This window comes from Eschrichtius robustus, chromosome 7 (assembly GCF_028021215.1).
Source record: "Eschrichtius robustus isolate mEscRob2 chromosome 7, mEscRob2.pri, whole genome shotgun sequence".
Taxonomy (NCBI): Eukaryota; Metazoa; Chordata; class Mammalia; order Artiodactyla; family Eschrichtiidae; genus Eschrichtius; species Eschrichtius robustus.
Window position 1 is genome coordinate 91,678,258 of NC_090830.1, and position 26,939 is coordinate 91,705,196.

The 26,939-nt window shown below is 50.0% G+C and overlaps 1 protein-coding gene across 1 annotated transcript in view; it reads left to right on the top strand.

Moving 5' to 3' along the window:
- CHAT (choline O-acetyltransferase) overlaps positions 1-21,635 on the top strand; it is a 49,784-nt gene extending 28,149 nt beyond the window's left edge. The window contains exons 8-15 of the mRNA XM_068548940.1: positions 2,800-2,969; positions 7,135-7,235; positions 8,113-8,241; positions 11,161-11,283; positions 14,250-14,391; positions 14,545-14,607; positions 19,482-19,619; positions 21,366-21,635. Coding sequence (XP_068405041.1) covers positions 2,800-2,969; positions 7,135-7,235; positions 8,113-8,241; positions 11,161-11,283; positions 14,250-14,391; positions 14,545-14,607; positions 19,482-19,619; positions 21,366-21,635 — 1,136 coding nt within the window. The remainder of the gene's footprint in view (positions 1-2,799; positions 2,970-7,134; positions 7,236-8,112; positions 8,242-11,160; positions 11,284-14,249; positions 14,392-14,544; positions 14,608-19,481; positions 19,620-21,365) is intronic.
- Positions 21,636-26,939: the final 5,304 nt, after the last annotated feature.

Below are 26,939 nucleotides of genomic sequence, written 5' to 3' on the forward strand. Positions count from 1 at the left end.
AGATGAGGCAGGAAAGTCCAAGAGGCCACGTGGAAGGTGATGAGTCATCCTGGACCCATAGGAGTCAGGAGGGATCCTGAGCTCCCAGTGCCCCCCAAATCCATATTCTAGACAGGAAGCGGGGAAGGAAGGGCCGAGGATGGGCTGGCTTGCTGGTTAGCCTCGTTCCCAGAGTAGAAGGTCTCCTCTGAGAGACATCTCCTTCCCCCAGGATTTGCAAGAGGAGGGAGGAAGGGGATAGTGGGGACTGCAGACTCCTGTCACTCGAGGACGTGTGTGGACCCCTCTCATGAACCTGGAGAAATCACCCTGGCACTGCACAGGCGGGGACTGCACAGGTGGCCTTAGCATCTGTGTGCCCAGTAGGTGTTGAAGAGACCCAGGGGAGGGTCTCAGGGATTGCCTCACTCGAGGCTGCCTATGCCAGGAAGGGAAACAGCCCAGAGAGCCTGGGGTGAGGCCAAGAGGAGGGAGGAGCAGACAGGACTTTCTCGATGGCCGTTCCAGGCCCCTAACTGGACAGAGGAAAGGATGGGCAGAGTCCGGCTGTGGTCCTCACTGGCAGCGTCAGCTGTGTAATCAGCCTCCCACTGACTGGGGAAGGTGCTGCTGTGCCTAGCTCAACCCATGGGCAGGACCTGGCTGGTGAACAGCACGGGGAGACCTGAGCCTGAGGGTGTGGAAGCCGTACCTGCTCCCACACATTCCTTGGACTTCAGGAAGGCAGAATCCAGACGACTATGACACACGATGGGTATATTTCTTGGCTTCAGGCTCTGGAAGGAAAGAAGGCTCCAGAGCTGGGGACTACGGTGGGGGTGAGGGCTCTGAAAAGAGAAGTTCTGATTCAGCAGTCCCTGGGGTTCCAGTGGGAGGGGCAGGAGGGGAGAGGAGCTTGTGGCTGCAGAAGCAGAGGGCTGCGTGTCCAGGCTCAGAATCGAGGGGCGCAGAGCTGACTGCAGGAAAGAGCAGGGCCAGCACCCAGGACCAGGGCCGCCCAAGGGTCTGCGTCAATGCTGAGACAGGAGGGAGCTGGGAGGGGGCTCGACTGCCTTCTTGGAGGGATCTTCAGCCCCCAGAGTGTTTCTCTCTGACACAGAGAATAGCATTCTGGACAGGGATCTTGTACTTAAATACCTGCAGGGACAAGAGGGTTAAATAAATGAGAGAGGACTGGGGCAAACCAAGGATGCAGCTTCTCAGCTCCAGGTAATTCCTGCAGTGTGAAGATGTGAATCCAGTGTAACCAGACTGTATAAGTTAGTATTAGATTTGGCCACATGTGACTGAAAACCCAAAATAATAGTGGCTTAAAAAAAATAGAGATTTCTCTCTCTCTTCCTCTCTCTCTCACGTATACCAGAACTGAGCCCTCCAGAGCTGATAAGTGGCTAGGATTCTTCCATCTCACCCCGAGGTTGTGGCCCACAGCCTCCTGGCCCAAAACGGAGGCTAGAGCTCTGGCCATCACACCTGTGTTCCAGGCAGCAGGACGGAGGAAGGTGGAAAGAAGGGCAAAGAGCATGTGCTAGTTGTATTTAAGGAGGTTTCTTGGAAGCTGTCATATAGTGTTTCTAGATTTTGTTGGCAGAATTGAACACACGATTTCCCCCAGCTGTAAGAGAAGCCAGGAAATGTAGCTGTAGTTCTGCTCGTCCCTGTGCCAAGTTAAAAACCAGGTGTTCGATGACTAAAGGGGGTATGGATATTGGAATATGCCACATAATGCCCCTTTGCTTCCAAATAACAGGCACTCCATCTTCTCATGCATAGAACACACTGGGGCTGGGGGAAGGGTGTAACCCTGCACCTCATCCAGCTCAGAGGTCAGGAGGTCTGGGTGATGTGCAGCCCTCGCCATCGGGTCCTGATGCCCACACACCCTGTGTGGGATGGTGGAGAAAGAATACTGTCACCACAGTAAAGACTCCTGATTGGGAGAAGGGATACACAGCAGCACACAGTCAGGTCCCACTGGGCAGGCTTTGTGAATCTTCCTGTGCCTATTGGAGGAAGCTGCCTGGGGCAGCCCATCTGGCCGGCCCAGCTCTATTCCGGGAGGAACTCCATACCCAGTGTCCCCCATGGAGAAGTCAGACTCCCTTGGTGACGTGTCTCCTGCACAACTCAGTGACTTTTAGATGCGTTCTGTGTGCCTGAGACTGCCCCAATGATCTCATCTGGATATAGGTTAAGGGGCAACCTGGCCCTTCCACTTACCCTCTGCGTGGAAGCAACAGCTGGGGTGATGGTGGTGGGAGGGGGCTGGGAGAGCAACACCCTCACTCCCTTACTTCCGATTTTCATGTGAAATTGACTAAAATTTTTTGGCAACTGATGTTTGAAAATCATAGTTCAGGACAAATGAACTTGCTTATGTGCCAGATGTGGCCCGCAGGTGTGAGTGGAGGATGCCGTTGGATGGGGGAATTGGAGCTCCTTCTCTGGCACAGGCTGGCCTGAGGATCTAACGTTTACGGGGAAGGTCCCACACCACCCCTTTTCATCCTGGCAGGAAGGACCAGTGACCACACATCTGGGGGCAGAACTGGCTACAGCTGAAGGGCAGGACTCTTGCAGGGACCCTGAGGGTGAGCTGGTCCCTGGGGTTAGCACAGAAGCTCAGGACAGTCAGGCTGACTTCCCGGCCCACCCCCCGGGGTGGTGGGGGACTCAGGCCTGGCTCAAGATCTGGGTGTCCATACGTGTGTCCGCCTGTGGCATGTGGGGCTCTGCAGAGGGGACCCCAGGCCCGGGGCAGGGCAGGTGCTAAGTAAGGCCGTGCTTGCCTGCCTGCAGACTCCACCAACAGGGACTCTCTGGATATGATCGAGCGCTGCATCTGCCTGGTGTGCCTGGATGCCCCGGGAGGCATGGAGCTCAGCGACACCAACAGGGCACTCCAGCTCCTCCACGGCGGAGGCTGCAGCAAGAATGGGGCCAACCGCTGGTACGACAAGTCCCTGCAGGTAAGCCTCCCCCTGGCAGGGCCAGTGGCCGGAGCCGCCTCACGCTTACATCCAGCAGGCTCTCTTGCTGGCCTCTGCTGCCCAGGAGGCTGCATCTGGGGCTGAGGGAGCGGAGGAGATGTGCCATTGGTGTCAGGCCCTGGACTGGCCAGAACTCTTCTCAGGAGCAAGTGGCCAAACCCAGCTCCAACCCCCTAACCTTCCTGCAGCCCAGCCTAGGGGGCCTCTGGGTCAGACCTGGGGCTCATTCCCCATCTCCCATCACACACTGTAAGGTGGGGGCATACGAGGGGCTCCCATCAAACAAATCCTCAACACATTCAGCAAGAAGGCACATGAAAAGATGCTCAACACCACCAATTATTAGAGAAATGCAAATCAATACTACAACAAGGTATCACCTCACACCAGTCAGAATGGCCATCAACAAAAAATCTACAAACAATAAATGCTAGAGAGGGTGTGGAGAAAAGGGAACCCTCTTGCACTGTTGGTGGGAATGCAAATTGATACAGTCACTATGAAGAACAGTATGGAGGCTCCTTAAAAAACTAAAAATAGAGCTGCCTTATGATCTAGCAGTCCCACTACTGGGCATATACCCTGAGAAAACCACAATTCAAAAAGACACATGCACCCCAATGTTCATTGCAGCACTATTTACAATAGCCAGGACATGGAAGCAACCTAAATGCCCATCAACAGATGAATGGATAAAGAAGATGTGATACATATATACTAGGGTATCAGGCCATGGACCGGTGTCGGGCTGCGGTCTGTTAAGAATCGGGCTGGGCTTCCCTGGTGGCGCAGCGGTTGAGAATCTGCCTGCCAATGCAGGGGACACGGGTTCGAGCCCTGGTCTGGGAAGATCCCACATGCCGCGGAGCAACTGGGCCCGTGAGCCACAACTACTGAGCCTGCGTGTCTGGAGCCTGTGCTCCGCAACAAGAGAGGCCGCAATAGTGAGAGGCCCGCGCACTGCGATAAAGAGTGGCCCCCACTTGCCACAACTAGAGAAAGCCCTAGTGCAGAAACGAAGACCCAACACAGCCAAAAATAAATAAATTAATTAATTTAAAAAAAAAAAGAATCGGGCTGCACAGCAGGAGGCGAGCGGCGGGGGAGCGAGCAAAGCTTCATCTGCCGCTCCCCATCGCTCCCATTACCGCCTGAACCATCCCCCTCTCCCCCAGTCCATGGAAAAATTGTCTTCCACGAAACCAGTCCCCAAAAGGTTGGGGACCGCTGATAGATACAATGGAATATTACTCAGCCATAAAAAAAAACGAAATTGGGTCATTTGTACAGACGTGGATAGACCTAGAGACTGTCGTACAAAGTGAAGTAAGTCAGAAAGAAAAAAACAAATATCGTGTATTAATGCATATATGTGGAATCTAGAAAAATGGTACAGATGGACCTATCTGCAAAGCAGAAATAGAGACACAGGCGTAGAGAACAAACATATGGACACCAAGGGAGGGAAAGGGAGGGTGGGATGAACTGGGAGATTGGGACTGACATATATACACTACTATGTATAAAACAGATAACTAATGAGAACCTACTGTACAGCACAGGAAACTACTCCGTGCTCTGTGGTGACCTAAATGGGAAGGAAATCCAAAAAAAGAGGGGCTATAGGTATACACGTAGCTGATTCACTTCTCTGTACAGCAGGAACTAACACAATATTGTAAAGCAACTATACTCCAATTTAAAAAAAAAAAAGAATCATGTCTGATGCCTGAAGATGTCAGCTTTTCTGAATTTCCGTCACCCTGGCCTGGCCATTTCAATACACCTCCCTTCATCCCTGAGGAGTAGGGTAGCCCAGCATCTCCACAGAAGAAAAGTCATAAAATGAAACAAAACCATTCATATATATACTTTTTAAATTTATTTTTATTTTTGGCTGTGTTGGGTCTTCGTTGCTGTGTGTAGGCTTTTCTCTAGTTGCAGCGAGCAGGGGCTACTCTTCGTTGCGGTGCGCGGGCTTCTCATTGCGGTGACGTCACTTGTTGCGGAGCACGGGTTCTAGGCGCACGGACTTCACTAGTTGTGGCTCGTGGGCTCTAGAGCGCAGGCTCCGTAGTTGTGGCGCATGGGCTTAGTTGCTCCGCGGCATGTGGGATCTTCCCGGACCAGGGCTCGAACCCGTGTCCCCTACATCGGCAGGCGGATTCTTAACCACTGCGCAACCAGGGAAGTCCCTGTTCATATATTTTTCATTCACATGACATCAGCCCAGAAACAAGACATTCACTTTGGCCTGGAGAAAAATACACAGATGAGGGTGAAGATTGGGCCATTCATTCCCGTCCCCCATTCTTTTACCCCAGCACGCCGATCCTGAATCTAATCTTATTTGTAAAGCCCCTGCACTTTCACAGTGACCATATTAAGTAGCACGCAACCATCTTTACGTTTTGATTTAGCATCACTCACACTGGTAAGCATTTCTAGGCCGCCTCTTGTTTTTCTCCCTCTCTGTCCCCTACATTCTGCAGGTTATCCTTTTTATTGGTTTGCATATTGATTCTATTTCTGCTGAGTTCTCTCCCTGCTGCGCTGGCTATTTAGCCTCCACCAGTGGTGCTAATGGCTTGTAATCTTTCATGGAGCAGCTGTGGGATTGAAATGATACAATGGATGTACAGGACCTGAAACATAGTAAGCCTTGGTAGTGGTTTTTAAATGGTAACATTTTCCTCCCTTTCTTTTAGCGACAGGGACACAAAAGCACTAGTGTGTGAGTGGGCACAGCCCTCCCCGCCTGCCTCACGTGGATGACCGTGCCCATCTCTGGGCTCTTTTTGCAGGCAGGACAGATTATCAGGGGAGCTGGAAAAGCCAGACAGGCTCCATGAACGTGAACTGAAAAGTTCAAGAGCGAGTCTCAGGACAGAAAGGCAGGGGACACAAAGGGAGAGAGAAAAGAGCCTGCAAGGGATGAATCTTGAGGGAAACTCTGTGGGAAGTGCGTTTGCTTGAAGAATGGGAGAAAGGATTCGGGCAGCTATGAGATTGGAGGAGACAGGGAGACAGCTCAGAGGTGTGCTGTGCCACAGTTCCCTGGAAGGTCTCATAAAGATTTCAGCAGCTTGTTTATTTGTTTGCTTGTTGGTTTGTTTGCTTATGGATGACAGGCTAGTACCTCTTGAGTGTGATGCTGTGCTGAGGTGGACCTCAAGGCAGCCCCACTTTATTCGGGTTATGCTTTAAGAATCAGATTTCATTCTTCTCACTATTTTCTCCTAGTCCTTTTGTACATACTGAGTATGTCCCTTTTCCAAGTCAACTAAATCCAGCCTCTGTATAGTCATAAAAATCATAAGTAATCTTCACAGTTCCCGTGGGCCTTTCTTATGCCTTCTCTCTAAGCCTCACATCGATCTGGTGAACTGGGCCTTATTGGATCCATTTTAAATGAGAGCAAACTGAAGCCAGAGAGTTGAAGTGTCTTGTCAAAGCTCTCCCAGCTGGCAGGCGGCAACCGCAGAACTGGAATCAGGGTCCCTGACTTGAAGCCCAGGCAGCAGTTAATGGGGCATCTTTCGTACACCTTTCTTTCACTCCCATCAAGGGATATTTTATTTCTCCCTAGGAATCTGCACACCATCCAAAATGGATCATTATCTTTCATTACTCATGTAACAAAATTATTAAGCACCTACTATGGGGCGATCCTGGGAATAATATCAGTGGTGGCCAAACACACAGGGTCCATCAGACACGTAATCACACAAAGCAGACCAGGATGGTGGCCCTGATGTGTACCGTGAAGGGGAAACAGGGCTAACAGGAGCCAAAGGCGCTTGTCCAGGACCGGAGGAGGGTGTGCACAGCCTCGGCGTGAGCTCTTAGGAATCGCTGGGCTACTTGAGCCGGGGAGCTTTGGGCTCCACCTTCACTGCCTGGGGCATTTCTGGGAAGGAGGTCATACAGTTTAGAGCTGTCTTGAGGCTCCCATACTCTCAGGCCACGGCAATTGCATGCAGCGTTCTTTTCAGGAAATGATGTGCTTTGGTGTCCCTAGAGGAGAGTTTCCCCCAAGAGGTGGGGGCAGAGGGAGAATGCGGGGTTCCTGACCTGGGGCCCAGGGGCTGGTTTGAAATATTGACTGTCCCAGAGGTCCACTCACTTCTCTTTCCTATTGCAGTTTGTGGTGGGACGAGACGGCACGTGTGGCGTGGTGTGCGAACACTCCCCATTCGACGGCATCGTCCTGGTGCAGTGCACGGAGCATCTGCTCAAGCACATGTGAGTCTGGGAGCAGAGCCCCTCCCGAGGAGCCAGAGGAGGCAAAGCCAGACTGCCAAGCAGCCGCCAAGCTAAATGTGGGCGGCCGCTGGGGGGCCACGCTAGTCTGGAAAGTGTCTTAGCAAAAGATGAATTTGAAAACCAACCTGAACAAGGCATCATATGCTTTATCGGTCATGGACAGAAGGGGCAGACTGAGCAACAGGTTAGGGGCAGTTAGGGCAAGGCTTGGCCAAGAATTCTCAGCTTTAAAGGAACATCTGCTTTGGTCCAGGGAAGTCCAGGTCGATGTCTTGCTTGTCCAGAGTCAGGGCTAAGCCTGCTGTTGACCCAGCACAGAGGGGAGGTCTCTGAGCTGCACCTCTTTCCTTTCCCTTGGCCTGGGTCTCTCTCTCCAACTCCCATCCTGGACAGACTGAGTACTTCTGTGTCCCTTAAACACACCAGGTTCCTTCCTCCATTCACAATTTTGTTCATTCTCTCCTTCCAGGGTCTTCTCCCTGAATCTATAAGTTCTTCCGTGATTTAGGAACTCTTTAGGATCACTGAAAACCCAAACCTGCCCTCGTAAACAGAACAACACAATTTGCTTGTTCCATTTGTCCCCGAGTGTTTTTTAAGAGTTAGTGGTGTAGCGTGGTCAAATGGAAAACGTGGAAAGAAATACTGGGCTTTGGAGTCAGGTGGAACCGGATGGAATCCTAGCTCTGCCACTCACTAATTTAGGTGGCCTCTCTGAGCTTCAGTCTGTTCAGCTCTTTCATGGTTTGGGGGGCAAATCAAACTCCACCAGCTAAGATGACTGCAGCACAAAGAAACAAGCTGCCCGCAGCCCCCCAGCTTGCGGGCCACAGGAGGTCACCCCTTTGTCCTGCAGGGTGAAGACCAGCAAGAAGATGGTCCGAGCCGACTCGGTCAGCGAGCTCCCAGCACCCAGGAGACTGAGGTGGAAATGTTCCCCGGAAATTCAAGGCCTCTTAGCCTCCTCAGCAGAAAAACTTCAACAGTAAGGAGAATCCCAGGTCTTTGGGGGTGATGCTCTGGGGGTCATCCTACAATGCCCCCGCCCCACCAGCTGCCAAGGCACCCTGGAAGCTTCCAAAGACCCCAGCCCCTCTGCCTCCTCTCACCTGCCTCCGCCCACCCCCTCATGGAAATGTAAGCAAACTAAAGGGGAGTTATAACTCTTGGGGAAATAACCTTGCTGAAGAATCCATCATTTCCATAAAATGCAAACGTGGAGCTATTTTTTTCTGCAGGTTTCACCTGACTGAGCAGAGTCAAGGCGGGGAAATCATCCTCTGCTTTCAGGGGAGTCATAAACAACTGGTTTGAATAGGTCATTTGAATCCAAGCTATTTCAATTTGCTTGAATTTACACTGCAACTTGACAAGGGGCCTTTTTTCCCAAGGGCCATGCTGGCCCTAACGGGACCTAGGCAGGAGGGCCAGGGATGGATGTGAGCCCTCGCTGACAGTGGCAAGGTGTGCTGGGAGCCACGGGATGGCAACTAGATCTGGACTTTGGTCGTTCATTCCCTCATTCAATAAGTGAGCATGAGTACATTGATTCATTCTTTCATTCATTCATTCATCAAACATGTGTAGAGCTCTGGTGTGTACCAGGCCTCTGGTAGGGCTCTGGGGACACAGAGAGCAATGTGCCACGGGGCCTGCCCTCCATACTTTAGTGGAGGAAGTAGACCCCCAACACAAAAATATCAGATGCAATAAGCGCCAAAACCAGAGAGAGGCATTCGAACCTGAACACACAGAGGACACGGGAGCTGGGTTCTGCCAGGATGTTGAGCGAGGGCTTTACAGAGTTGGGCCTTGAAGGATGACTAGGAGTTCGTGGTACCAGCAGCTGGGGGAGAGATAGGTTCATAAGAGATCAGGCTGGTTTGGAGGTCAGCAAGTGAGAGAATGGCCAGAGTTGGGGCAATAAAGGGAAGTCAGGGTCACATTGTGAAGAGCTTCATGTCCTTATGTTATGGGGGCTGGAAGCCGTCCTGCAGCAGTGAGGAGCCCCTGGAGGATTTTTTTTTTTTTTTTTTTTTTTTTTTGGCTGTGCTGGGTCTTCGTTTCTGTGCGAGGGCTTTCTGTAGTTGCGGCAAGCGGGGGCCACTCTTCATCGCGGTGCGCGGGCCTCTCACTATCGCGGCTTCTCTTGTTGCGGAGCACAGGCTCCAGACGCGCATGCTCAGTAGTTGTGGCTCATGGGCCCAGTTGCTCCGCGGCATGTGGGATCTTCCCAGACCAGGGCTCGAACCCGTGTCCCCTGCATTGGCAGGCAGATTCTCAACCACTGTGCCACCAGGGAAGCCCCCCCCCCCGGAGGATTTTGTGCATGGGGTTTCGGGGAGCCAGCGAGGAGACTGTGGGAATAGCACAGGTGAGCAGGACAGAACGTGGCCGGGCTCAGAGGCCGAGGGCTGGGGAGGATGAGTCCACAGCGAGCTGCTGGGGAGGTTGAATGGCTTTCCACAGGGAGGAGGAGAGGCCTCAGGTGTTCATCTGTAAAGCGGTGCTCGTATCTCAACCCTACAGGGCTGTTCTTGGGACACACAGGCTGCTAGGAGAGTGAACTGGTGGGCTGGTGAGCCCTGGGCCGAGGAAGGAGCCCGTTTACTTTCAGGGATTCAAGCAGGTGTCACGCAGTCCCGAGACCCCCAGCTTCCCTTTCTGGAGGACCAGAAAAGCCAAGAGAGGCATGTGGGTGGGGAAGCAGGAGGAGCTGAAGGGGGTCTTGAGCTGCCATGGAAGGCAGGTAAGATCTGATGGCCAGGGCTTGGACAAGAGGTTCCCAGGTGTCTGTGGTGACAGTAAGCTCAGCCTGTTGGGGGACGGTGGGTCAACAGGCCCAACTGAGCAGTGAGTTCCCGTGAGCACTGGGCCCTTTCCGAGTCCTGATGGGTCCCCGGAGCCTGGCATGGCCCACCGAGAGCTGAGCTCACATGGCTGGAGAAATAATTCAAGGCAAGGCAGGCAGGGAACAGCAAATCCTGAGGGAGTGTGGGAGGGGGGTCAGGGCTGCCCACCCAGGGCTCTGCGTGCGCGCACACACACACCCGCGGCTGGTGGACGGGTGGTGAGGACCTTGCTGGATGTCGCTTCAGGCAGCAGTCAGCCCGGACCCCAGACTCACTGTGAAGGAGGAGACTGGTCAATATGTGAGGGTGGGCGTTGGGGGAGACCAGCGCTGAAAGGTCTCAGTGTGGACTCAGGGACTCTTCCTGCTGCTCTGACAACGATTCGTGAGCAGCAAAGACCTACGCATGTCCGGGGAGGCTCAGCAGCACTTTCTGGGTAAAATGGGTTTTCAGTCACCAGCAAAGCCCAGATGAGCAGCTCTTGCTGTGGTGACCGTGACCAGCGGCCAGGCTCCAGACCTTTCTTCCATAGCACAACAGGGACGAGTCTCAGCGAGGAGATGCTGCTTGCAGCCATCAGAGAAACGGGCTTTTCCCTGGACATAGGGGATTTGCAGGTCTGGCAGGATGGCCGGGATGCCAAAAGAGTCCATAGGGATGCTGGACACACCTTCCCAAACAGATCAGATGCATGGCCTCTTTCAGGCCTTCTTCTGTGGGCAATGAATTTTTAGGACTTTGTTTGTGGGCGGTGTTCTCCCTGCCCATGCAAATGTCCCTCGTGCTTCCGTGTCCTTCCCTGCAGCCAGGCCCACCTCTCCTACCCCCAGAGCAGGGCCACTGCCCTACCCAGCCAAGCCTCAGCTTTAGCTCAGAGTCACCCTGCTTGGCATGCCTTCTGCCACTTCCAAACGTCAAGGCCTGTCTCTGACAGTGCACTGGATATCTAGCGTGCTGGGACGTAGACCAGGATCGAGAAACTTCGTTAGACCCTGTGGTGAGTGCATTCTATTTTGCATGTGATGAATGCATCTTTTCTTTTTCTTCCACAGAATAGTAAAGAATCTCGACTTCATCGTTTATAAATTTGACGACTATGGGAAAACATTCATTAAGCAGCAGAAGTGCAGCCCCGATGCTTTTATTCAGGTGGCCCTCCAGCTGGCCTTCTATAGGTAAGTACAGCCTGCCAAGGTGGGCTGGCTGACAAGCTACTCTAGAGCCTAGAAGCATCTTGGAGGGAGAGATGACTTTCTGTGGGCCTAGAGGATGGTAGTATCCTAGAGGATAGGGCAAGCTGCATGGAAGGAGGTGTCACCTAACTGGGTTTCAAAGCGTGAGTCCAACCTCAGAAATGAAAAGAAGGATATTGTAGTCAAGAAGCTGGCGAGCGATGGCCCAGGGGCACAGAGCTCACAGGGAAGGAACGCAGAACTCACAAGGGCCAGGCAGGGGATGAGGACGTCAGGTAGGGAGGCTGCTTCTCCTCCTGATCTCACCCAGCCCACCTGGGTCCCTGTATTATTGTGACCTGTTCCTCTCCACGTTTCCTGGCCTTGATAAGGAAACGGAACTAGCATCCCCACCCTGCCCGCCCCGGCAAGGGGGTCAAGTCAAAGATTTGGGGCTTGATTTGTCTCTGTCTCTCATTCCTCTCATCCCCATGTCAATTCTCCTCCAAATGTCTACCCTCCATCCTCTTCCCTTCACCTCCACTGCCGTCGGCCCCTTCCAAGCCCCCATCATCTAGTGCTTGGTCAACTGTAGCATGCCTTGGGGGGGGGGTCTCTGCTTCCACTCTTGTCCCCTATAATCCTGTCTTCATGAAGCATGAACTTTGAAATATGCAAATCAGTCTTTATCACCTACCATGTTTCCCTTCACGCTTAGAACAAAGTCCAGCTCCCTGAAAGGCTCCCTGTGAACCAGCCTTACCTGGGGCCCTGCCCCCAAGCTCTCTTCTGCCTCCAGATCTTTGCTCTGGCTCCGCCTCTGCCCACCCACCTGTCACCACTGCTCTTCACATACCAGCTCCTTCCCACCGCTCAGGTCTCAGCCCAGGTGTCAGCCCTCAGAGGCCACCTCGGGGCCCCTTGCCACCCAGTTCTCTGTCACAGCATATTGTGCTCTTTTTCCTTCATGGCAGTCGTTATTCATGTGGACTCCCTTGTTCATTGATTTGCTGACTTTGTTTTCTAGACTGTCTCCCCCAGGCATGATGTTCTGGGTATCTTGCACGCCTGGGACAGAGTAGGCATCAGGGACTGTCACAGACATGAGAAGACACTGCAGGAGTTTTAGCCCAGGGTGGCACAGTGAGGTGTGTGGTTTAGACAAATCTCTATAATGGTAGCTGTGTGTTGGGGAAGGGATGCAGCGTAGGGAGGTAAGGGTTGAAGGCAGGGTTGGGAGCCTAACTGGTCTTTTATAGGAGGCGAAAAGTAAAATGCAAAATAGATCTTCCTCAAGACAGGGCTGGTCCCTGTTGGTTTCAGCGTTGCAGAAGCAACAGCTCAGAAACTGGCACGGGCGGTAAATAGCACCATGCCCCCACCAGAACCTGCTTTCGGTTTGCAACCAGGGGAGGCATAAAGCGACCTTGGAGAAAGCCAGGGCAAGGAGGTGTCACTAACGAGCAGGCAGCATCCCAGAGCCCAGTGTCCCACGCAGGGGGCTGTGACTCATGAGGAAGGGAGTGCAGCCACTCTGTCATCTGTCAGGCTGACGTCACCCCACACGAGGATGGGCTCATCGCCAGGACATGGAGACCTCGCCGGCAGGACCTGGCCTCTGGAACTGCAATCAATGCCGTTCTGATACTCAGATGGCATCTGGCTAAAATGGGCCACGAGGTCAGTGTCCTGCTGGTGCCATAATTGGGGGCACTGCTGCACTGGTACCCCCCTGGCAAGCACTTCAGAGCTTCAGATCCAAAGCCCAGAGGGGCTGGTGGACACTGCATAGAGCCTCCCAACTCCACCCTCCAGGGATCTTTGCTGTCACTGGACATGGCCAGGAATAGATGTGGCCAGAGGCTCCCGGGCTCATTGAATAGGCAAAATATGACCTGCTGCCCATGGAATGCATTCTTCAGAGTTTCAGCTATAACAAAAGAGATATTTTTTAATCTGCTCCTAGATTCAGCAGAAATCTGGAAGCTACCTAAATTGGGGTTGATCAGCGACCAGCCAGTGATGGCATCTACTTTTGTGCTCGGCATGGCATTTGCCCCCAGGGGCTAGAGAGATACAGGAAATGAGCTCCCTGCCAGAGTCTTGGAGAAATGAGACATAAGTGTACAGAAAATGCCATTTGCTTGGCAAGCCATATGGTGCCAAGCACTGTGCCAAATCAGACTCGGCCTTCCCTCCTCCTGGAGCTCACCCAGGGTGGGAGAGACATGCCCCGAGGAGGCCAAGATACAGGGCCCCAACTTGCTGTGTGACTTCGGGGTGTCACTGCCCGTCTCTGAGTTCTATGTCTTTCCCCTCCCTGACCCCAACACCAACAACTTTCCTGACTGGTGAGAAGGGCATGTGCCAGCCTGGTGTGCAAGGGGAAAAGACTTGCTCTGGCTGGTGGGGACAGCAGCCACTGCTCTTCTGGTCACAGACGTGAGGGAAGAGAGGCACAGCCCTTGTGCCCATGGGTCTGTTTGGAAGCCCTGCTGCCCCTGGACGGTGAGCCTCTGCAGCGGCTGACACCCACGGCCACTAAGGCCCCCTCCCTGCCTCGATCCATAGGTCATGCTTGAATTGTTTTTAAATAAAACAGGATTCCCTCAAGAGTGCGAATGATGAATTAGTCCATGCTGTGCTATTAATCAAACACTCATTGGATCTCACAGAAAACTCTAGGTTTCCCACCAGACTGGGACTTTTAAAAAACTACCAGTCACGTCTTCCTTATTTTATATCCACACAGTATCACCCACGCAGGAAAGTGTGCTCAGCATTTCATATCCGAGGCTCCCCGACATTCATCTTTGGGGAATCTCCTCCAGAATTCTATTAGCGTTAAAATGAAATACTGTGCAGAGCGAAGGCAGGATTGTAAAAGTAAGGGCAGCCGAGGCTATTTCAGCGTTTATGACTCCCTGAGAAGGCAGCACCGTCTGCCATTCCTCCTGCATCCCGTGCAGGCTCCACAGGAGACTCGTGCCCACCTACGAGAGCGCGTCCATCCGTCGGTTCCGCGAGGGACGGGTGGACAACATTCGATCAGCCACTCTGGAGGCGCTGCGTTTTGTGAAAACCATCACTGACCACACGGCCACCGTGCCGGTAAGTCCTGCTGGCCCGAGGAGTCTCGGGGGACCAGTGAGGCGGCTGTGGACCGCCTGTCCTCTCGGCCCCGAGACAACCAGCTCCTTTAGCTTGTCTGCCGCTGAGCAGCCTCTTAAAGCCCCATGCGCTGTGTCTCTGGTCCATTTACAGGATTCAGAGAGGCTACTGCTCCTGAAGGATGCCATCCGAGCCCAGACCGAGTACACAGTCATGGTGAGTGACCTCGCCTCAGCTCAGGACTGTGGGCTGTGCCCAGACCTGGGGCCTCGGCATGGGCTCTGGGTGACAGCCGGGCCACCACCTGTGCAGCGACTTGGTGAGGGCACCTCACCTCTCAGGGCCTCCTCTTTCTTATTTTTAGAACCCGGGTAACACACCACTCCTGGTTTTTACACGGATTTTACAAGAATACAGTGAATGGGCTTTGAAACAACAACAACAACAATAATAATAGCACCAACATGTATAGCACTTTACAATTTATACAAGAGAGTCAGATGTGTGGTGGTTTGCACACTTGGCACAATCTCAGATGAGGCGGTATTTATTCCCACTCAGGACTAGTTTTGTCTTCTTATTCTCCATGTATTTACTTATACTGCCTGTGAATAAAAAAAAAATATTTGCTGAAAGTTAATGGTGAAATCGAAATTGTAAGGGAAATGTTTCCCTAGTTTAGGGAAATAATATATTTTCTAGCACTGCAAAGCCATCATTTGCATACAAACAGAGAATAAGCTACTACTTGGGCTGGTGATCAATGTAGTAATTGCAAATCATTCTGATACAGTCTTTGAAGGATCATATAATCTATGAAAAGGAGTTGACTGATTGCACTCTATATACTTGAAAGCAAGCACAACACGTATCTGGGTTTTAGAACTAGCCAATATAGGCTTTTCTGTAATTCAGTTGCTAGGTCCCTGATTCATCGGAGTAGCTAAGTGTTTGTTCTGTTTGGGGAAAATCAAGCTCACTGTCATGTATTCAGTGGGTATCCTTTGTTTTCCCGCTTTATGCCAGGCAAGGCCCTGGGTACTAGGAAATAAAAAATGAAGCCCTGTGCTTGGGGAGTGTACCGTGTAGTTGGGAGAAGAGGCCTTACATGCTTCAGGAAGTAGCAAAGAACATGGAGGAGCAAGCTCCTTCTTCTGCTTGGGAAAGCCAGGAAGACTTTTCAGAGGAAGTGGTGCTTAATATGAGACTTGAAGCATGAAGAAGTGCTTGTCAGGTGGGTATAGAAGGGAAGGATGGCCCCAGAAGGGAACAGCATGTGCAAAGGCAAAGAGTCTTGAGAGAATAAGACATATTGGAGGAAAAGCAAGTAGTTCCATGTGTGCAGCTTGCAAAGGACAGAAAAGCAGGAAAGCTCATGATGCTGGATTTACCTGTCACAAAGCTTACCCTGGTGACAAGGTAGAAGGACTGGTTGGAGCGTGGGCTGGTCTGCCAAGAGACAGAATTAGGGACCTATATAATGTTTAGGGGGAGCTGGTAAAAGGACTGACGTAGAGCAGGGGCAGGGGGTGTTGAAGAGGAAGACACAAACTTCTGATCAAACATGGTGAACTGAACACAAGGGTTTACTGTCACTCCCTCTAAAACCCTCAAAAACATCAGCAAAGGGGTGTTTTTTTAAGCCATAAATACACTAGAGCAAAGAGAATGGAAAGTAGAACAGATGGCATCTGACTTAGCAGACCAGAGAAAGCTGAAACCCAAGCGAACAGTGAGGGAGACCCAGGAGCCCAGTGAAGTGCACTGCAGAACCTCAGAACGGCTCAGGTATTGGAGGCTCCACCAGAAGTAGGAGTGCATGTGGAGCTGAAAAGAAGAGGATTCGCTGATGATCTATATGAGAAGCAGTTAGCCCCTCAGTTCCTCCTTTGACCTTAGTGTTGTCCAATTTCCTTGGTATGAAAAAAAAAAAGAGTCTGAGAGGAAAAAAAATCAAATACAAAGATCAGGAATAAAAACGTAATTGGGCTTAACATCACTGGAAGGTGGAAGATAGTGAAACAATGCCTTCAAATTCTGAGGGAAAATGATTTTTAATGCATATTCTATACCCAGCTAAACTATCAAATTTGAAGCTAGAATAAAGACATTTTATACAGATAAGGTCTTAAAATTTTTACTTATTAAGCTCTCTTTCTTGTAAAACTATTGGAGGATATAGACCACTAATGTAAGAGAATAAAGCACAAAAAGGGAAGTCATAAGCTCAAACATCAGAAGATTCAACACAAGAAAGAGGTAGAGAAAGAGGATGAGAGTAAAGGGAGATCCCAAGTTGACAGGTGTTCAGCAGACCCAGAGAACAATCAGTCCACAGAGAAGCAAGAACTGAAAGGAGAAATTAAATTGATAAATTATCTGATACATTTTAATGTATTAAGGGAAGTTTTACACTTCCAGCTAAGGGTTTAGGAATCAATTAGTTACAGATACATAGAAAGGTAAACAAGTGGGAAAATCATAATTTAATTACTTACAAATTGTCATTTCTAGGGAAAACAAAAAACTGAATAAGAAAGGAAATACAATCCTAATACACTACAGGACTCAACTGTGAATACCTGCATAATTATAACCATGTAAACACTGAATATTGATCAAGCAACAAGGAGTCCAAATGTAACTCTATTTGGGAGCATAGGAGAGTAGAAGTGTATTTGGGGAGTGGGGATATAAAAGAGCCAAAGTTTCATCTTCTATAATAAGAAAACTGAAAAATGCAGTAACGGCAGTCTCAGCATGTTGTTTAGAACTAAGAAAGTCAGTCGCTAAAAGGGTTCCAAGTGATTGCTTCTGTGGAGTGGGACTCAGTGCTGGCAAAGCGACATAAGCCTTTGGCTTACTTGGGGTTTTTTTTTTAACTATAAATATACAACTTTGATAATGATTTAAATTTTTATGAAAAATTTAGAAAAATATCCTCCAAAGCATTGCCATAGGCTTCTGTTATTTCAACTATTTTAAGTTGGTGAAAACGACTAAGTGAAAGAGACAAGGGATGGAAAGAGGAGAGCTATAAAGATGCTTTGTGGGTAAATCTGGTACCTGGTTGGCCGTGCAGGGTAAGGGACAGAGGGAGGAAGCCAGGAAACCTCCATATATCTGGCAAGTATATTTGGTAGTGGTAGTGGAGAAAGGAAATTCCAGGGAAAGGAGCAAATGTGATCCAGACTCGCTATCACATACTCTCACAGCACCTTATGCTTTTCCTTCCTAGCATTTACTTGGTTTTTGATCACAAGCTTATTTGTATGGTTGGTTAACATCTGTCTCCCATCACACCTAAGCCTCCGTGAGGCTGAGTCTGCGACTGCTTTGTTCTCTAGCAGCTGCTCAGGCACATAGTAGGTACTCAATTAAGATCCCTTGAATGAACGAAAGACTGAATGCTGAGTCATTTTACTCGTTACTACTCATGGCTGTGATCCAAACAACCTGTTAAATCAACCCCAGTTGCTACAGTGACTTCAGAGATGGTGAAAACAGGGGTGGATTGGCTGCTGCACAGAGTAGCTGCTTTGATAGATCTACACAAATCAGTCATTAAACAGAGGCAACCAGAGAAATTTAAAGTGCATCTACTTCATAGCTGGTCTGTCTCACAGTTCTTCCCCTCTGTCCTAATGGGGCACGTCTAAAGTGAGCGGTGGTTGTATAACATGTCTTTTCAGCCCATAATTAGGTGCATTTGGAGAGACTGGGGCCTCTGAGTCATCTTTATGCATTCATTCTCAACTGAAAGAAAACAGCTGTCAAATTCCAAAACGTGACTTGTAAACCTCAACAAAGTTCATTGTGATGGGAGGTTTCCTCCTATGTGGGGCGTTAACAGCTAAGTGGCCATCTTACATAACCATGAAACCCCCAAAGAGTTACTCACAATTACCCTGATGTTGATCCAGAGGTTAATACGAGAGGCCAGATGTGGCCCCCATGTCTCCATCAGCCCCCCAAATTGCCCCAAATAAGCATGTAATCCAAGCAAAACCCATGTGCATGCTACGCATGCAGCCTCCAGTGGGGAATATGAAGAATGAGTGCCCTGGCCTCACTGCCTCACTTCCAGCCACACCACCACCACCCCTGGGCTCCTCCTACATAGAAATTCTCTTACCACTGCTTCCACTGCTATTCTCTTACCCCCCCTTTTTTTAAAAGATTTTTTTGATATGGACCATTTTTAGTCTTTATTGAATTAGTTACAATATTGCTTCTGTTTTATGTTTTGGTTTTTTGGCCACGAGGCATGTGCGATCTTAGCTCCCCGACCAGGGATTGAACCCACACCCCCTGCATTGGAAGGCAAAGTCTTAACCACTGGACCGCCAGGAAAGTCCCTCTCTTGTCCTTTGATAAGAGTTCAAATACCTGTGACAAAAAGAAAAACCCTTTCTTCATCCAAAAACCCTTGAAAATGTGAGCTGAGCCTCTGCTAAGCTGTCTAGTTCCTGTCTCAAAATTATTCTTAGATTACGAATCCAGTTTAGTTGAATTGATTCTGAGCCTATGAAACAGCAGCCAAGACTCAGGGACAGACCTCAGTGCTCTCTACCCCTCATTCCTTGGGCTCCTGCTGGAGTATGAAGTGTTGGTTGTGGTGAGAGTCTGTGGTGAGAGTCAGTGACAGCCCGGGGCACCCCTCCCCATGCTTGGATGGGGCCCAGCACCCATGCTCCTGCCCAGATTCCTGCCCTACCTGAGAAGGTACTGGGGATGGCCCAGCCGGCCCCACTCTTTCCACTTAGAGCATGGAGTAGTTACACACAGTGAACGCCAGCAGGGACCATGCTGTTGGGAGGACTCAGACTCACTGACTTTTAACTCAGGCATCCTTGTGTTAGAACCCAACCTGCTCTGGCTCATCCTGTGTACGTAGAAATGCACAAGGGCACAAGGAGCAGAGGCCGTGTAGTACAGTGGTCGGTCCTGGGCGGTCACCCACACACGTGGTCTGCAGCAAGTACTGGGTAGGCGAGAGCAGTTAGTCCCCATTAGCATTTCGGACTAGAGAGGAGGGGAGGAGGGGGAGCCCATGTCTCATGTCCTGTTCTTTGTCCCCAACTACCCAGGCCATAACAGGGATGGCCATTGACAACCACCTGCTGGGGCTGCGGGAGCTGGCTCGGGAAGTGTGCAAGGAACTGCCCGAGATGTTCACGGATGAAACATACCTGATGAGCAACCGGTTTGTCCTCTCCACCAGCCAGGTACAGCCCTAGCACGGCCGTCACCCAAGAAGCCACTTAGTGGAAGCAGTGGGCTCTCTAAAGAGCTCGGTGTCTACAGCCCGCTGCTTTAGAGTCAGGCAAGCCCTGGCTCTGCTTCCAGTGAGCTGTGTGGCCTTCAGCAGAAGGACCTGAACGCTCAGAGTGCAGGTCTCCCCACCTTCTAAATGGGCATAATCACGAATGCCACCTTAGCAGAGGTGGGCAGGATGGGAGAACACCCATTCCGGTGCCCTAACCATTAGGCTTACTCCTTCCAATGTTGCCTGAGACGTGGTGTTCCACCATGGTGACCACAGGCTCTGAGGCCCGCAGAAGCCCACAGGCCCACAGCAAAGTCCTGGCTCAAGCAGATGCGACAATATCAGTGGAAAGCCCACCCCAGCGCCTGGCACGGACAGGGTCCTCCAATCAGGTCACAGCCATCATTCTAAGGGGCCACTGCCGGCCCAGCATCTCCTAACCAGTGCTACAGGCTTGTTCTGTTGGAGGACCACTGACACAGAAACAGAATGCAATCCATTAGAGAAAGGCAGCCATTTAGGGGAGAAATTACCTATTCCCCCCACCCCCGCCCCCCCCGCGAATGTCAATTTACTAAAACTCCACCTCATCTGTGAAAAGCTGGACGTGGGCAATAAAAAGGGCTGATAAAGTTGTGTTTGAGGATAAAAGCCCACTCAGTAATTTCATTTTGGCATTATGGCAGTGAGCTTGCAGACGTGAATAAACGAGGGCAGAACACAACAACATAAATTCTTCAGGAAACCATCCATGGGCAAAAAGTGCTTCGGAACGGCTTTATGGCCTTCGGCTGTTACACGGCAAATTTATCTGACAATGAGGTGACTCTATTAGCAAGACTAATGGTTTGTTCTGCCCCATTAAAATGGCCAGTGTCATTTCTGAAGGCCCGAGCACACAGAGCCTGTGGGTTTAAAGCAAACCCCACCCTGCACCTGCTCAAGAATGTGCTCTATTTTCCCTCTAAAGCCAGCTAATAAAATTAATTTAGGGTGTGGTGACTCTTTTTTCCAACTGGAATGAACATTTATGGCTTGAATGCCTTCAGAAACACTTTCTTGGTTTGTGATCCAAATTACAAAAATCTCTGCCCTCTGAATTCAAAACATATCAGGTACATAACTAAAACTCCAGTTGATGGCAATCTTTGAAACGCCCAGTGCTGGGTAATTGTGCGTGGCCAGGCTGTGGGGAGAAAATCAGACCAGCCAGGCAATACTGACAGTAATTAAGGATGTGGGAAAAATTGACAGAGAAGACGAGCCAGATTTCCTGCAGTTCATAAATTACTCCCTATGGGAAGCCATCTAACTGTTGGGTGCCACCAGGGTACCATTTAGTAAATTGCTCTGATTGCCTCGGTGATTCAAACAGCCCCCAGGTGAAGGAGAGACTCGGCTGAGACCCAGCACCGGGTCACTCTGGGAGCTTCTGACTTCACAAGTAGAGCAGATTTCACACCAGGGAGGGCCTTATGGCCCTTCCTCTTCTGATTTCATGCAGTTAGATGGGTTTGTTTTGACGACTCTGGCTGTGGCCATCCATGATGAAGCAATCAGTTGATGTGGTTAATTCAGTCAAACACCCAGGTGGAAAATAGTCAAAGAGAAGCAAATATCCCATCGAAGCCCCTGGGTTGTTGGAACGCCATGCTTTGTAGCAGACTTTCAGAACAAGCAGCTTCTGACCTGTCCTCTCCTCCAGGTGCCCACCACCATGGAGATGTTTTGCTGCTATGGTCCTGTGGTACCCAATGGCTATGGCGCCTGCTACAACCCCCAGCCAGAGAGCATCCTTTTCTGCATCTCCAGCTTCCATGGCTGCAAAGAGACCTCTTCAACCAAGTTTGCAAAAGCTGTGGAAGAAAGCCTCATTGAAATGAGAGGCCTCTGCAGTCAGCCATCGTGTGCCACGGGCAAGCCACTGGTGAAAAAGGAAAAAGTAACAAGGCCCAGCCAGGGGCACCAACCTTGACTGCTGCCACTAGGTTTCACCTCCCCAAACCCAGCATTCTGCAGCTGCCAGACCCTGCTGAACCCCTGTCCCAACCCTTACCCCAGCTTTCTGTAGCTCCCCTGTAACTCTGGACCCAACACACAGACCACACTGAGGCATCACACAAAGCTGGAGTGTTAGGAGGAAAGCGTCCCTCATGATGCATGGGAATTGTCATTATTGATCAAGGTGCCCTCAGGCCTGTGCACTGGGAAATAAAACCAGCCTGGCCCGGAGGTGGCCTGGGCGAGATGGGGAAGGCACCACTGCCTTCCCTCCATGGCCATGGAAGCTTAATATTGGTTTGCTTCCCAGCAGGACCTAGCGTGTCCAGGTGATGTTTCTGCCCAACGAAAGAGTCACCTTATTATGTGCAATGTACCCAAATGAACCACAAAGGAAGAGGCTAACTCCAGGTCATTACCTTGTGTCTTTTTGGGAGGAGTAGGGGGCTTTGTTTTCAGATTCAAAGCAGTCCGATCATGGCATTCAGAGTGACCTGCCCCGAGACACACAGTCCTGTAAGCACTAACCCAGCCCCCGACATACACACACACACACACACACACACACACACACACACAGAGCACAAGTTAATTTAAAATATAATGATCTGGGCCTGCAGACACATTTCTCCTTTTGCCTCCCGGAAGCAGCCTTCCATTGAGTTCAGAAAATCTGGTCGGGCTAGTCTAAAAGGGAAAAAAAATGGTCTACCATTGCCCTGGAGTAGCAGCTGCTCCCTGCTTCCCCCGGGGACGTGGCAGGGACCACTTCCCCAGGGGTCCTGCCACTTGCATTTTTTCTGGTTGCGTTCCCGCCCGCCTTCACAAGAAACATGCCCTGATAGGTGATCTGTCTTTTAGAGGAGAGAGGGATGCTTCGGGGGTTTTCTGCTGCTGTTGTTTATTTGTTTTGTTTTGTTCATTCTGAAGAGAGGCTTTTAAGAAAACCACTGTGACGTTAATTTCAGAATATGATCTCAGCGGCCTAAGCAGGACACCCTTGGACAGCTGGGCTCCTTTATGTGGAGGATGTTATCTAGGGATTCTGCCTAAAACTCGTGTGGAGGAGCCCAGAGCAGGGCTCTCCACTGGCCTGGGGGCTGAGGGCACAGCTGGCAGAGAGCGGGGTTGGGAGGAGGGAATGGCCACATGAAGAGCCAGCCCTGACAGAGGCGCAGACAGTCCACAGAGCCGAGGTGAGATTGTCTGGGGAGGCTGTGATCGTGGAGGAGATGTGAGAGGCACTTTCTGCTGGGGCATATTTTTATGGGAAAGCAACCAGAAAAATCAAAACTCCAAATAGCTGAGGCAGCCTGCCTCTGTCCAGGGGAGGTGCAGAGCTGGGCTCCCGTCACGCTGAGTTCTGCCATGCTCCCTGCGGGGTTTTCTGGAAAAGCCTCCCTGCCCCTGCCCATCCTGCTCTGTATCACTCTGAGCCCTCCGCACTGGCCCAGGGACACTGCACGTGTCCCTTCTTCAGACCACTGCACCAACTCTCTGCACTTTGCCCTGTATGGAAGCGGGCAGGGCTGAGATGGGATGGGCCTTTTAACCTTTACTGGGCTCTTTGTAACACAAACAGCCCAGTGTAGTGAATTCCTTCAACCCCTGGTTTTAGATTGAGGATTTCTATCGGATGATCTGGGAGATTCTGGCACTGCCCTTCAAAATTATTGGTCTGTAGGTCCATGCTCCTTCCCTCACACGTCCACCTTCCTGCTCCCCCTGGAAAGGTGCAGCCCAAGAGTTCTGGGAATGTTTGGGGAACTGCTGTCCACCTGCTGTTAAGTTGACCCAAAGCCACTTATCTGTTCTCATCAAATGACCACAGTGAAGATCCGAGTTCTCTTCTGGTTTCTCTCCATGGATTTCTGGGCAGGCAGAGAACTCTGGTTTGGGGATCAGGCAGCCCCACTGACCTTGGCCAAGAAACTTAAAAGCCCAGAGACTCAATTGCCTCCATCATCAAATGGGGACAAGAGTGTCCTGGCCTTGTGAGGTTGTCAGGATTGTATATCACGTGTGTAAAGAACTTTCCACAAGCAGGTGGGCACCGGTGCCCGCTGTCAGGATGATGTTACCCCAGCAGGCATTGTTCAGGTGATGTTTGTTTCAAACTTTCTACACTGATTTGACAGAACCGAACTCATATCTGCCATTCTCTGAGCGTAGGGAAAGGAACCTGACTGTATATTCAGGTATCAACCATGTGTGGATGGCAGACGTTTGGCTGGAGGGAACACCTCCTCCCTCTGAGGAAGGGGCTGGAAGCTGGTCTTCCCCCTCCAAGAACAGGTGGGTGCACTGAGCCTTTATGTAAAGGCAATGCTGAGCCATGGCCATGGGCATCTCTGCGGGGACCCTGGTAAAGGAGACTGTTCCAAGTGTCCCCAAAGGGATGGAAAATGAAACTTGGAGACAGACATTTGGGGGACAGTGGTGCATAATAAAAATGTATGTGGCCACCTTACAATATTGCTAAGTTTCCAAAATATATAAAGTTGATATTTGAGTTCTATTTTTATAAAATAGTTCTAGATTTATGGCAATATGTACATGTGTATTTATAGCCTTTCAATTTTAGGTTACAGTTTTGTGCTCTAAAGAAATATATGTATGACTAAAGAACTGTATATTGAAAGCACTATATTCAAGTTATTTAAAGACTGTAAGTCTGTATTCAATAAAAAGTAATGCCAAGAAAGATGGTGTTGGCTATTGTTTCTACCCAGAAATGCTATAAAAATTCTGTAGTAAATTCTGTGAGCTGGGTCAACAATTCATTCGCCTCTGAGGTCTGACAGCAGCAGTGGCAGATGTCTAAAAGACAGGGGTTGGGAGAGAAAAGGGAGGAAGGAACTTAGTCTCTCCTAGTGTGTGGCATGCCACCACGGGGTGGGGGTGAGGGGCAGAGAGGCTTCACGGGATGTTTGTGATCAGGTTGGCAGAAACCTGGGTGTAGAGATGGGTGTTTCCACTTAAGCCTGCACGAACATGCATAAGCAGAATGAAGTGGAGGGAAAAGCATCAGGCTCAGAGGTGGGGTGCCTACACTGGAGGTCAGCTCTATCTCTAGCTTGCTGTTAGAGACAGAGTGACTTTGGGGATGTCACTTTCACCTCTCTAGCCCTCAGTTCCCTCACCTGTAAAAGGGGGGTGTTGATTTCAGCACTACCCATTTCCAGGGTTGTAGCAAGATGACAGAAGATGGTCACTGTTCGAAAACTTAGAAGTGATGTAAAAACTTAACATCCTTACTGCAGGCTCACAAGTACATGTGCACACAGGTTCCTACACCCTGCACAGCCCTGCACCCTGCACAGGTATATTCCCAGCTGCAACATCCCCTCCACAGCCCCAAGGATCCACAGAACCAGAACTGAGATTCCTTCAAATAGAAGCCCAAATGGAACCTTAAAGTGTATGAATTTGTGTGACTGGGATGCAGAAAAGCATTATCCAAAAAGACAATGGCTAAGAATATTCCAGGAGCAATGGAGGGGATAGGAAGGAACAGGAGGAAAGTAATGTGGGTTTGTTCTTATTGATCACATTTATCACACGTGGCCCCAAAATAACAAGATATAGGCGACAGAGAAGAGTACCAACAGGCAAGCCAACCCCCAACATGCAAAATAATGCCACCCCCTCCTTGTTGTCTCTGAAGGTCCTGAGAGGTAGCCATTGGTACATTCAGGTAAAAATGTAAGGAGGAGTCCTTCCTAGGTTCACAAGAGCAACAAGTTTCCAAATTACTCCTAAGCAGTTCTTCTTGAGGGTAGAGAGAGAACCAGTACCTTGGTTTCCCTTTATAAATTCAGGCAGTCTCCCTGCTTTTATGTTTCTCTGAGTTTTCTTTCCAAAGAGGCCTCTTGAGTCTGCAGGATGAACAGTATGGCATCTGGGGGAAAAGCTGGCCTCACCTTTCTCAAAGCCCTGTTCTCCCTCGTTTCCTAAGGACCAGCTCTCTCCTTGTTCTTTTCTTACTGCTTCTTCCATCTCCTTGTGGGATTTCACTTCCTATTTCTGTTCCTTTTATATCGTTGGACCCAGGATTCTGTCCTTGGTCTCTATTTCTTATATTTAAGGAGCTGCAAAATGGCAGGCTGAGCTGATACAGAAGGGCCCCTTCTACCTATAAAAACATACACACAAAGAGGAAGGAAATTTTAAACATATAGTCAACTTCAAAAGAAAGAAAATAAATCCCCACATCCCAGAAAAAAAGGCTGTTCAAAACAGAGCAGTGAGTGGGAGCTAAAGGTATGTCAGACCAGACACAGACTCCAGTGGTTGATAGTGGGCTTTTCCACCCCTGCAAGTTGACAGGACATAACCTCAGCCCAGCCAAGGTGGGAGATACAGCTAAACACCCCTCACAAAACCAGAACCTCAGAGGGGTGTCCCAACACTTTTCTAAAAAGGACTAGAAACACTCCTTCCATCAGCCCAGGGGAGCATTAAGGAACCATGCCATTCACTCAGGGCTGCAGATGGTGGAAAAAAGACATCCATGAGAAATTTAATTATAAGCTTATGCCACATGTGGATGTAGAATCTGAGTGTATACACCTTATCTGTAAAGCAGGAATTCCAAGCCAATAATGTATTTAAATTGCCTGGGTTAGTAAGATCCGAAGGGCCTCAGCAGAATCAAGTACAAAACCACTCTCCACAACCCTGGACACACCAAACCCGCAGGGGGAAACCACTCCATTAAAGATGAGCTCACAGTCAAAAAATACAAACAGCACAAGAAATGGCTCACAGGAGAGAAAGCAGCAGATAAAAGAAACAGGTGAATAATATCACAGAGGCTGGAGAAAAGAGATGACTCAAAGAGAAACCATGAAATAGATGTGTTTAACATTATAAAAAAATAAAAATACAGGAGAGATACATATAGAAGTTCACAAAGGAGAGATTAGATACAGTGGGGGGAAAGCACTATTCAAAGAGAAAATGGTTAAGAATATTACAAAATCCAGAAAACACACCATTCTAAAACTCATGGTCAAAAAAGAGATAATAATGGAAATTTTAAAATACTTTGAGCAGGATGATAATAAAGATACTTCATATCAAAACCTCCGGGATAGGGGCTTCCCTGGTGGCGCAGTGGTTGAGAATCTGCCTGCCAATGCAGGAGACACGGGTTCGAGCCCTGGGCTGGGAAGATCCCACATGCCGCGGAGCAACTAAGCCCATGTGCCACAACTACTGAGCCTGCGCATCTGGAGCCTGTGCTCTGCAACAAGAGAGGCTGCGATAATGAGAG